Genomic DNA, 12,798 nt, shown 5'->3' on the forward strand with positions numbered 1-12,798 from the left:
GAGCAACATGTGTGTACATCTGAAATATAGAAAATAAAAAGAATATGTGTCCAGCTTATCACTTCTTCAAATTGTACCCAGTATGCAACAGTGTAATAATGTCACAAAAATAATAGGTGCACACACCAGAACAGTAACAATAACTTACAATTCTTGCAAATCACAAGAAATACAGTGGGGATCTACATTATGAACCATATAAGTTACTCTAACATATTTTTTGCTGCTTGCTGCATTCGTTATATCCTGGATGTTAGGGCTATTTAACAGAAACAGAAGACACACTGGACTTGTGACTTTATGATGTATTGGGGAAGGAGCCTTTGTAAATGATTCTACAATTTATACAATGATACTTTCCTTTATTATGCAAGGTAGATTTTATTTCTAAAAGTCATGTTTTTGTTCAATAACTATGTTTCTGCTTAATTAGGATTCACAAGAAAAGGTGGAAGTCTATACCTATTCCCAGAATGGACAACAGCTTAATTCCAGCAGCTCAGAAAATGTCTATGATACACAGTTAAATACATACAATTCCTGTTAGGCCAACAGAAAGGTATGATATTCTAAAGATGGAGAGGAAATCATTTGTTAGTCTTAATGACTGTGACTTATAATGGATGCTTGGGTTTTCCCTTCTATCTGTGCTTCATGCAACAAGTGCAGTACTTTGTGTGTAAGAGGAACTACATATGAAAAGGTCCCTGCTGTTTGGGCTTTGATGTAAGGCCTGTGTCTATACCTCCATAAGTGAAGCATGTGACCCTCTAGCAATATGTTTCGTGTTTAATTCTCAGTGCCAGCCCAAATCCTCTGCAAGTCTGGAGTGTTTGCTTCGAGCAGTGTATAATTATGGGCTTCCCTGCAGTGTTCTGCACCCTGTGGTCAAATTACCGAATAACATAGCTATTTAGTTAATAGTTGCCTTAAGTGGAGCTGTTGTTGCCAGTCAACAGTGTAAAAATGTAAAGTTGAATTTGTTTATGCTGCTTGGATGAGCAAATGTCTCACAGTGTTGAAAAAAAAGCAACTACAAATTGAAATGCTTGGTATGGGGGAGTTCTCATATTGTTTTCGGAAGTTATGAACATAGTAAACCTTGTTTATTTATTATGAATATTTTCCTTAAAGGAACAGTTCAATACAAAAATAAAAACTGGATAAACAGGTTGTGCAAAATAAAAAATGTTTCTAATATAGTTAGGCAAAAATGTAATGTATAAAGGTTGGAATGACCAGAATAGCCAGAACACTACTTTTACCAGGCAGTAACCAAATCAGAGACTTAAGGGGGTCACATGGTACATATCTGTTCAGTGAGTTTGCAAATGATTGTCAGCATGCAGCTCAGATTCAAGAGCAACAGATATGACGCATGTGCCCCCCTTAAGTCTCTGATTTGTTTGTGAGGATTTTCCAGACAGGAAATACTGACTAGACACCAATTTGGTTTAAATCACACAGCTCCTAGAAATAGCATTAGGATTCTCCCTTGGGTATTTTATCAGTTCCTAAAATATCAGTCTGATGCTAGGGTAAGTGAGAAAGCAATCGGGAAATGTGCAGCTCTTACGTGGTAATTGGACTACAGTGTTATTCAGAGAGTGCATTACCACGAGTGGCATAAAGCTCTCAAACCATCAGAACTTCTAGTACAGTGGCGGAACTACCAGGGGAGCAAGCGGGCCAGGGCACGCACCCCCTCAGGGCCCCCCGGCAGCCCACGCGCCACTGAAATCCGGTGTGTACGGAGGGGGGCGGGGGCCCGGCTGCGCGTCAAGCACCAGGGCCCCCCCACCGTCTAGTTACGACACTGTTCTAGTAGTACATTATCTATCTATGATCTATCCATCTAATCCATCTATCTATCATACATTTATCCATCTATTATCTATCTGTGTATTTATCTATTTATCATCTATGTATCTATCATACATCTATCATCTAAAAGTTTTCAAACCATCAGAACTTCTAGTGGAATAGTATCTATCTATATCTAGCATACATGTATCTATATATCTATCCTCTATACAGTATGTCTATTTATTATCTATGTATCTAACATACATCTATAATCTAAAAGCTCTCAAACCATCAGAACTTCTAGTAGTACAGTATCTATCTATATATATATATATATATCATACATCTATCTATCGATCTATCTATCTATCGTACATTTATCTATATATCATCTATATGTCTATCTATGGATCTGTCTATCATTATGTATCTATCATCTATCTGTGTATTTATTTATATCTATCATACATCTATCATCTAAAAGCTCCAGAACCATCAGATATACTAGTGGTATATTATCTATCTATCTATCTATCTATCTCTCTCTCTATCTATCATCTATTTATCTATCATCTATCTCTATATATATCTATTTATCTATCTATCTATTATGCATCTATCCATCCATCTGTCTGTATTTCTACCTATCTGTCTATATATATCTATGTTCTTTTTTGTTGTATTTGACTAGGAAAACAGGAACTTGGAATAACACTCAAGGACAAAAACAAACCTGATTTTATAGTAATAGTTGTGGTATTTGACACAAAAAAGTTACACTATATGGAGTATAGTATATACCAAGAGTATTAGAACATCCCTTCTTATTATTTGAATTGCATATTTAGGCCACACCAGTCATTGGAACACAGGTTCTACTATAACTATATCATAAAAAAATTCTTAGGGAGAAGCCCCTTTTCTTTCAATCTAGGCTGTTCTTTTGCACACGGTGACAGTGTGCTCTCCCCTGGGACAGGCACAAATCAATCCATGGGGTGCAGGACTTATGGGGCACCAAAGTAGCAAAGACATTAATGCAATAGTAGACATATTATGAATGTATTTTGAGTGTTTAAGAGTAATTGCAATTTGGATAATAAGATTTATAAAGCCAATAAACATTTTCTGGTTGGAAAGATGGAACTAACCCATTGAACGTCTGGGGATGAATTGGAACATTAACACATGCCAATCCTGATCCCCAATATCAGCTCAACATTTTACATATAAATGGTAGCAAATCCCACTGACAATGTTCCCACATCTATGAAAAGATGTAATAATTGGTAAAGGCTGCAAGAAAAGGAACAGCTTCATGTTAATACCCCTGCTTTTGGAATGAGATGTTGGGCAGCCAGGCGTCCACATACATTTGGCCAAATTGCTGGCCATATTGTTCATTATGCTTTAAGTCTGGAGTGCCCATACTTTAAAAATGCAAGGTCTACGTTTAGTAATGTTATCCCATTATGATCTACATTAATAAAAGCATTGTTAGCATTCTGCTCCATGGAAAATATGACTTAAATACTGAATTATGGGAAAATGTATATTGCTATGTTTAAAAAACAACTATTTCGTATATAACCATAACATAATAAATATCTGAATGAAAAGCATGAAATAGGAGGGTGATTTAGACAAGTTGTTTATTGAAAGTGTCTTGAGATCTACTGGACACCAGCTAAAGGTCTACTGGTAGATCCCGATCTACCTTTTGGGCACCCCTGCTTTAAGTGTTAAAAGCTGCTTTATATTTTATTACAGCAAAACTATAGTTCAGCACTATCTGACTGATTATGTGAAAGAAAGCAACCCTTCTTCTATAGACTTTTTTTCCCCCCAGAAATAATTTAACTATTTTCGTGGTTTTTACACATAATAAACCTCACATTTTTAGAGTTTTAGAGAAATAAAAAAATAATTAATTTTCAGAGAAAAAATAGGATTCGAGAAAAAAATAGAAATTCGAATGTTAGTAAATCAGCCCCATTATATGGTAAACTCCTGAATAATGTTTAATGAAATGCATTCAATTGGAACTCAATGAGATTTCTGACTTTTTGTATTTGATTCCATGCAGACCATAATAGAGAAATCAGGAACAGGGATGTAACTATAAATGAAACGGGGGGGGGGGGCAGGTGGTATAGGGGCCCATGAGGCCCTAATTCATATACAGTTATAATAAATATTGGTAAAACAGGTCAACCACTGGACATTTTGGGGATTTTTTCATTCCCAATTGCTTGTGTGTTTTGTGGGTTTAAGGGTATCCACTTGGTATGCAGATTAATTGAAACTGTTTCTTCTGCTGTATATGTCTGATATCAGTAACATAAAGCTGCTTTGAAAACATATTAGTGCTGATTGTTTTTCTCTAATCCAATTTGCATATATTAATGCTGTTTTACTTGTTTGGTTTTGGAACCTTTACACCTAATTTTTGCTAGATATGTTTAAAACCTCCATACATTGTTCTTAATGTATATCTTTTTCCCTGGCAGGGGCACAAAGATGGATGATTGAATAAACCTATGTTTTAGTTCGTTGAAGATCTGCAACAGAACATGCCAAATTAAGGAACACCAGGCGCCTTCAGAACTATGAAGAAAGAAATACTTCATAAAGATCACATATTTTGCTGCATCACAACACTCGTGACACGCTTTTCAAATGGATTCTATAACAGATTAAGATTATCACTGTCAGATAACTGAATGATCCGTAGGATAATATCATATGCAGCATTTAGCCTGTGTTTTATCATAAAATGTGGAGAATCCCATTCCATTTCCACCACTGTCCAAAACCTTTGGGTTTCAGCATTTGAGGTGAATGTGAGACTTTGTTTTGTGTTAAGTTTGACTTTGACCTAAATTTTCTAAATCTGAATGTATGCTGTGGTGTTTGTGGGTCTAATGTTAAGTTTATCATTTATGTTTTAGTCTTGTGTAAGATGATGTTCAATTTTTTAAGACCTATTTACCAAAATCTCAAATACCATTTTTTAATCTTTATTTAGTCGCCTGGCGATAAATCGTCTCTTCTTCGGGGCGACTAATCTCCTTGAACTGCCTCTTGCCGGCTAGAATCTAAATTGCCGGCGGAATGGCACTCGGTTTCCATGTGAGGCAACTTCGGGCGACTTCAGAAAACGAAGCACATGATTTACATTCTAGCCAGCGGGAGGCAGTTCGGGGAGATTAGTTGCCCCGAAGAAGAGGAGATTTGTTGTCGGGCGACTAATCCCCCAGAATCTGAGCGTGTGTCTCTGCCCTTATAAGTTATATTTAAGCTTTATTTTAATGTTGATTGAAACTAAGCACACATTTCCTCAAGTTTGATTATGGTAGTATTTCAGAAGATGTCATTAATAGGGGACGATGAGCCAAAAAAAAAGATGGGGGCAAAAATGACTACAGTAATTTTTACTTTCCTTTAGCCTTCTTTTTATTTATTTTTGAGGATGGTCATTGGACTCCATTGTATTGGAGTCTCATGAAATGTTGCCTTTATTAGTATATATACGTATAACATTGTGCATTTTTAATAAGTGAGTATCACAGCGGTTCATTGATAATGATGTGAATAAATTAAAGCATCAGCCAGAATATCTGTCAGACACTAATAAAGTATATACAGCTGTGATTTCTTAAAGATTCTGAAATCAAACAGGAACCCGTAGTAAACATATTCATATATTTCTAATAGATCTAATGTTTAGAAGAATGGGGTAGCCCTTTTCTTATGAAATGTATTTAAAAAATGCAATATATGTATATGTTATAGAAAATAAATGACTGCCGCCAAACACTGTACTATAAGAACATATGATTATTTTAGGATGTATATTTTTCATACATCACATTAGAGGAAGCTCCTAAAATTCAGTAAATGACTATTTCTACCACAGTGTGAGTTTTATTGTGTGGTTAGAAAATACATAGATAATTAGCAGCATTCCTAATATTTATAGTATTTGTTTAGGTTTTCAAAGAAATGTTTATCAGCTATAAACTGACCAGCTGTAGCTTTCAGGTTAGGTTTCCATGCTGTACTTTATCTATTTGACAGTAGTTGAAAACAAATAGTTGTTGCTATGTTATACTATGTGTCTCTTCATTTCAAGATCTGGATTAAAGTAGAATACCCTTCTGTTGTTTTCCTCACTGCTTTATGTAATTTGTGAGCACACACAATATGTAAGGCTATGTGACTGTTTTGTAGCAAACAAAATTGTTTAATAAAAAGTATTTTTGTACTGCTGCCTCCATTGTTATTTTGTAAAAGAATTTCAAGTCATTTTAATTGTGTTTTATCCATTAGGCTCAGATACAGTTTTGGATTTAAGAAACAGGACTGAATTGTCAGATGTTGACTATGCACAGTAGTTTGTTTAAATGGATACTGTCTTAGAAAACATGTTTTTTAAAAACAAAACAAAAAAAACACTTCAGTTAATAGTACTGCTCCAGCAGAATCCTGCACTGGAATCTGTTTTTCAATAGAGCAGGTTTTTTAATATTTAATTTTGAAATCTGTCATGTGGCTAGATACAGTATGTTGGTAGTTTCCCAGGTTCCCTCAGTCATGTGACTTGTGCTCAGTCACTTCAGTCACTCTGTAATGCTGCACTGCAAGTTGGAGTGATATTACTACCCCCCCACCCAGCATCCTATCAACAGAACAATGGGCAGGTAACAGAATAACAGCTCCCTGATGCCTCTGCTGAAGTCTGAACTTTCAGGAATATATATGTTTATATTTTTAAACAGACATATATGATTTCACACATTGAACGGAAAATATAATCACCTTGAAGTGGGTGATATCGGGTTGATCTGAACGTGGGCCCTATGACCCAATGATCAAATCAAAACGCGAAAAATAGAGGCGGGAAGATCGAGGGCCGTATCAAAGAACCGTTTCCGTCCTCGATCAGATGGGATTTTTAAACCCACCTGATCGACATCAATCTGACTTTTGGCCAGATATAGATCGGGGAAGCCAGTCGGAGGGCCCCATACATTGCCCAATAAGCTGCCGACTTAATCTGTTGTCAGCTTATATCTGCTAGTGTATGGGGGCATAACTGACATAACTGATGCACCTTTTAAAGGAATTGTTCAGTGTAAAAATAAAAACTGGGTAAATAGATAGGCTGTGCAATATAAAAAATGTTTCTAATATAGTTAGTTAGCCAAAAATGTAATGTATAAAGGCTGGAGTGATTTCATGTATAACAAGTCAGTCAGATCACTACTTCCTGCTTTTCAACTCTCTTGGTTTACACTGACTGGTTACCCTGGCTACCAGACAGTAACCAATCAGAGACTTGAGGGGGGGCCACATGGGTCATTTCTGTTGCTTTTGAATCTGAGCTGAATGCTGAGGATCAATTACAAACTCACTGAACAGAAATGTACCATGTGGCCCCCTTCAAGTCACTGACTAACTCAGAGTTATAGAGCTGAAAAGCAGGAAGTTGGATTCTGGCTGTTTTATTAGACATCCAGTCACTCCAGCCTTTATATATTACACTTTTGGCTAACTAACTATATTAGAAACATTTTTTATTTTGCACAGCCTATCTATTTACACAGTTTTTATTTTCACACTGAACTATTCCTTTAAATAAGCCCAACTGAATGAGTTCATGTTAGGGGTGTCACAGGGTATTTTCCCCTATAAGAGATGTTTTACAACTGCCTTTTCCTATCGCCCATCGACCTTACAATCACACAGGTTGAACTCTGGGTACAAAGGCTTCCAGTCTTGGCTGTATCATCTAATAACTACTTAAAATGGTGGAGTGTCTCACTGATGTGGCACTTTAGGCATTCAGTTAAAGGGGTAGTTCAACCTTAAGTTAACTTTTATGGGCATATTTATTATCCTGTGTACAACTAATTTGCTGAAAAGGGTGTAGGTGTAGCAAATTTATGAATGTGTTACATTGCTTCTGGCAGAAAGTAATGTGAAAAAAAAGAACACCATCTTTTACACAATGATGTGTAGTGTATTACCCTGCACAATAAATATGCCCCTTAGTATGTTTTAGAATGGCTAATTCTAAGCAATTTTTCATTTGGTCTTCATTTTTTCTTTTTTAAATGTATTGAATTATATGGCTTCTTTCCAGCTTTCGAACTAAAGCTAAAACAACTAAAAACAAATGTTCTGTAAGGCTACAAATGTATTATTAATGCAACTTTTTATTACTCGTCTTTCTATTCAGGCCCTCTCCTATTCATATTCCAGTTTCACATTCAAATGAATGCACCCTGAAATTGCAAACTGGAGAGCCGCTGAATAAAAAGCTAAATAACTCAAAAACCACAAAGTAAAAAAAGATATATACATATGCAAATTGTCTTATAATATCACTTTCTTCATAACAAGTTAATTTAAACCTCTTTAAGGAGAATCGTCATACCTATAATTTTTTTGTGGTTATTTTAATGTAGAGAAACACCTGTTTTTTCCATTAGTTCATGTATCATTGTAAAAAAAATGTGTACATTGTTTCTCCTACTTTTCCACATCCCTGTATCTTTCCTATCCTATCCCTTTCCTACCCTATCCCTTCACTGCTCAATACTATACATTAAGGGAAATGTAATATTTAAATTATGTGCACCTAAAAAAGCAATGTAGTTCCTCTTTTATTAGAATACTATATCTTATTCTCATTATTTTCACACAAGATACTGTATTTTATTTTCTCTGATCTTCCTCTATCCATATTCTTACCATGTTTGATTTCTAGATTTTCTACCCTAGCTGTCACCTATCTAAAATTCAATCCGATTCTGTCTCATCTCCTCAGTCAATGGCCTACTTTCCTGCATTGCATGATCACAAATCTATACTTCTCTATTCCATATATCTCTACAGCTTTTCTCTATGGGCTTCAGTGCGGTTTGATTTTATCACACTGTTTTCATATTATCACAGAAATGCTATTTGTATTCTTTTACCAGTTTGTTTATTGTATGTCACAAGTGAAATTTGAAATGCAGATTATTTTTAAAATAAGGATGGGAAATGTATTAAAGTAGTAATGTGGATAATAATAAAGTTTAATAATAATAATACTGTTATAAAATATTATACCTGTTAAGGCAGAAATTCTCAAATTGTGTCACTTCTATTTGTAAATGACAGGGTCACAGCCCTTGTGTTTTGATTTGCCTATTGAAATTAGCATGCTGTCCTTGAATTAGGGAGAATGGCAATATTAACACCCTAATTTGTATTCCTTTCTCATATCCTATAGAGCAACGATCCCCAACTAGGGACTCACGAGCAACATGTTGTTCACCAACCCCTTGGATGTTGCTCCCAGTGTCCTCAGAGCAGGTGCTTATTTTAGAATTCCTGACTTGGAAGCAAATTTTGGCTGCATAAATACTAGGTGTACTGCTAAACAGAGCCTCTTATAGGGACTACCAAATGACCAATCACAGCCCTTATATTGCACCACACTGGCATCAGGGGCGCTCCGACAATGAGGCGAGCTTAGCCACTTGCCTCAGGCGGCAGCGCCAGAGAGGATTCCAGGGGCGGCAAAAAGCCGCTCCTGCACCTTTAAGAGCCGAATTTCCGTTGTTTAAACCGGAAATTCGTCTGCACTATTGCGAGAGAGCACAATTGCGCTCTCCCCAATCGTGTTCCTGCCTCCCCTCCCGACAGGTCAGTCTTTGCGGGGGGCGGCATTGCAGGAGCCGCCTCAGGCGGCTCCTTCCACAGAAACGGCGCTGACTGGCATTTTTCATGCTTGTGTTACTCCCCAACTCTTTTTACATCTGAATGTAAAAAAAAAAGTTGGGGACCCCACTGCAGAGATTCACATTCATTCATTAATTTTCTTAATTTAATTTAAATGGGCAAATGGTGGTTAGATCTTGAGGCAATTATTACCGCATACTGGAAATAAGTGACAGTTGTGTATGATTTTACCCCCAGGCTTCTTTAACATAACTGTGTTTTTTAGGCTTTAGTTTCACCACGGTTCAAAGATGAATGATGAACACATACAGGCAACATTTGGAACCTATATGGGCCTTAAATAATCCCCAGGCCAATGACTAATTTGTCAGATCAATGAAATTAAACTATCCAGTTGGGTGGCTGGATTGCGGTGTGCGACACCCTGACCCGTATATAGTTAGTATTAGAAAATATCATGGAACTGTCCTGATATTGGAGGGAAATTCTAAAAAATGGCACTATGAACCTCCGGTCCCAACAAACTACCAAAAAGTGAGAAATCAAAATATGGCAAACCTGGATATGTGCATACAAAGTTAAACCTGCAGTATGTAATATTTAACCACTACATTACCTTATTTTATGCCGGTGCTCCTTCTTTTCTTCTTAATTTCTCCACATTCTCTTCTTTTCTCTTTCCTTCTATCTAATCCTTGTGTATTAGTTCTCTGTTATATAATAACCTGTAAAATGGCAAAAATTGTTAATAAACCAACGCTGACCAACGCTAACAGTGTAGAAAAACATGACAAATGAGATATTGAATTATGACATTCTATCACAAGATGAGTACAGATAAAATGGATCTGTAAACAATCAATGTGTACTTTAATCATCTCTCCCCTCAAAAAGTCAACATAATCACAATAGTCAAATACACTAAAGAAGAATCCATGTCAGGGAATAATACTGTTCACTTTTGTCTTATTGCATTGAGCATGTGTTTAGAAATGTTTTATACCAAAGATGTCCTGATGGAATCCTTCCAATTAGAACTGAAAGCTTTTGTCATAGAGTAAACAGCCTTAATCTAAACTATGTTGGTTCTTTAATAAATATGTACAAGATGCTATTTTGGTAAGTAAGACCAGGTGTTTATTGTCTGGTTATTTCTGAAGGATCAGAACAGTAAAAACCACAAACCAATACAACAGGGCAAACATGGGCGGCTGCTTTATCCAAATACTGTCAGATACGTTGATGTTCACTTTCCTCCCTTAGCAGAATCTAAGGAACAAAACAAAATGACTGCAATGACTCACAGTACAGCTTGTCACATATACCCACACTTGAAACCCTTCCAGATTTTAGACCTCTTGGGCAAATGCAAGTTTGAAGCTTTCTTGGAAGCTTAGATCAGTGATCTGAAAGGGAAATTGTGTTCAGTGGGTGAGTGACAATTGGGACAAGATCCTGCCATTCACAGAGGGCTCATTAGCTGGCACTGCTACTTCAAAATGTTCATCTTTGTAAGTGTAAAGCAGGAAAGTAACCTGGTTCCTTAGAAAATAGGATTGTACTGGTGTAAATCCCAGCGTATTTTCCTGACTGATCATAACAGTAACAGAAGATTGAGACACTGACCAGGGTAGTTAAAGGAGCAATTTAAGAACAAGCAGAGATTCGTGTTCCAGTGGCCTTAAAACACATTTTTCATTTATAATAACTGACAGCTGTAACTAGAAATGTGATAGCAATTACTAGCACTTTTGTAGTCAACATATTACATCTTAATTTCACTACAGTTGTATCTTATATATTATTTATTGGTTGCTTGCCCTTTTTGCTTTCTCTCTACACAGATAAAGGGCTTTGGAGGTGTCATGTCTTGGGATGCTGATGTCACAATTTATAGTCCTCCACCTATGCTGTACAGGTATGGGACCTGTTATCCAGAATGCTCGGGACCTGGGGTTTTCCGGATAATGGATCTTTCCGTAATTTGGGTCTTCATGCCTTAAGTCTGCTAGAAATTCATTTAAACATTAAATAAACCCAATAGTCTGGTTTTGCTTCCAATAAGGATTAATTATATCTTAGTTGGGATCAAGTACAAGCTACTGTTTTATTATTACAGAGAAAAACAAAATCATTTTTAAAAATTTGGATTATTTGGATAAAATGGAGTCTATGGGAGACATCGATTCCGTAATTCGGAGCTTTCTGGATATCGGGTTTCCGGTTAAGGGATCCTTTACCTGTACAGCTATTTCTTTGTTGAGTTCCATGAACTCCATCATGAGACTGACATAATCCCCACTGACATTTGAATGTTCTAAACATAAAAGGATAGAGGCTGGCTCTCCCCTTGACCATCAGTGGAAAGTACAACGTTGGGCTATTTTTTATCCTCAACAATTTATAAACGTAACCCAATAAAAACTTTTAGCTTTCTGCTTGTGTTAGTTGGAGGTGGAGAAACACAACAAGGCTCATTTACTTTCACAATTGCATTAGCAAATTAGCAAACTGCAAATTCAAATGCAATTGCCTTGTTTTTTCCCCGTAATGCAGTATTTTTAAAAAAAAAATGCCAGTATTGTTCAGGCTGCAAGGAGGAGTTGAGCCTGACAAGGCATGCGATTACAGAGAATATTTTCGAATTCTGGTTGGTGTCAACTCTGGTGTTGAGTGATGCATGCACCTATTCTTTAGATGCAAGTGCACTGTGCCCACTGATGCAAGGTGCTGAATGAACCCTGGATTTACTGCCTGGTCCAAGGGTGGTGGTAGCTCCAGGGCTTTGGCTGTTAAAGGAGAAGCAAAGACTGTATTTACTTGGGGTGCCAAACGTTAGGCAACCCCAAGTGATTGTATTTACTTCCCTCACACCCCAGGCCAGTATTCCTATCAGCAGAAAATTGCATCGGTCTGGGGTTTTTCCAACAAGCACCACGGAGCAATCTGCTTCAGGCTTCTTTTTACTTAGCGTGGGTGCGCATGTGCAAAAAGCTGAACTTTAACAAAGAAGTCAGCTATTTAGTTCGTTCTACTGCGCATGTGTCTGCCCCAGGAAATTTGAAGAAAGAAGGAGGAAGCCGATCGCTCTGTGGTTCTTGCTGGAATAACCCCTGGACCAGTGCAGTTTTGAAACCTGTTGTCTCTGGCCAGTGTCGGACTGGCCCACTGGGATACCAGGAAAACTCCCGGTGGTGCTTAATAATGGGAGAATATATTAGAGACTAGGAGAATAAAGAGGTTGAGTGAGTAGAG

At 36.9% G+C, this 12,798-nt stretch overlaps 1 protein-coding gene across 2 annotated transcripts in view; it reads left to right on the plus strand.

Moving 5' to 3' along the window:
• p2rx1.L (purinergic receptor P2X, ligand gated ion channel, 1 L homeolog) overlaps window positions 1–4,908 on the plus strand; it is a 53,124-nt gene extending 48,216 nt beyond the window's left edge. The window contains exons 13-14 of one of the 2 annotated variants that reach the window (XM_041582282.1): window positions 434–559; window positions 4,317–4,908. In XM_041582282.1, the coding sequence (XP_041438216.1) occupies window positions 434–547 (114 nt within the window). In that variant the 3' untranslated portion in view covers window positions 548–559; window positions 4,317–4,908. The remainder of the gene's footprint in view (window positions 1–433; window positions 560–4,316) is intronic. The other variant, XM_018246974.2, reaches the window with a different exon arrangement.
• The last annotated feature ends 7,890 nt before the right edge of the window (window positions 4,909–12,798 follow it).

The sequence above is a fragment of the Xenopus laevis genome, chromosome 2L, assembly GCF_017654675.1.
Source record: "Xenopus laevis strain J_2021 chromosome 2L, Xenopus_laevis_v10.1, whole genome shotgun sequence".
Lineage (NCBI taxonomy): Eukaryota > Metazoa > Chordata > Amphibia > Anura > Pipidae > Xenopus > Xenopus laevis.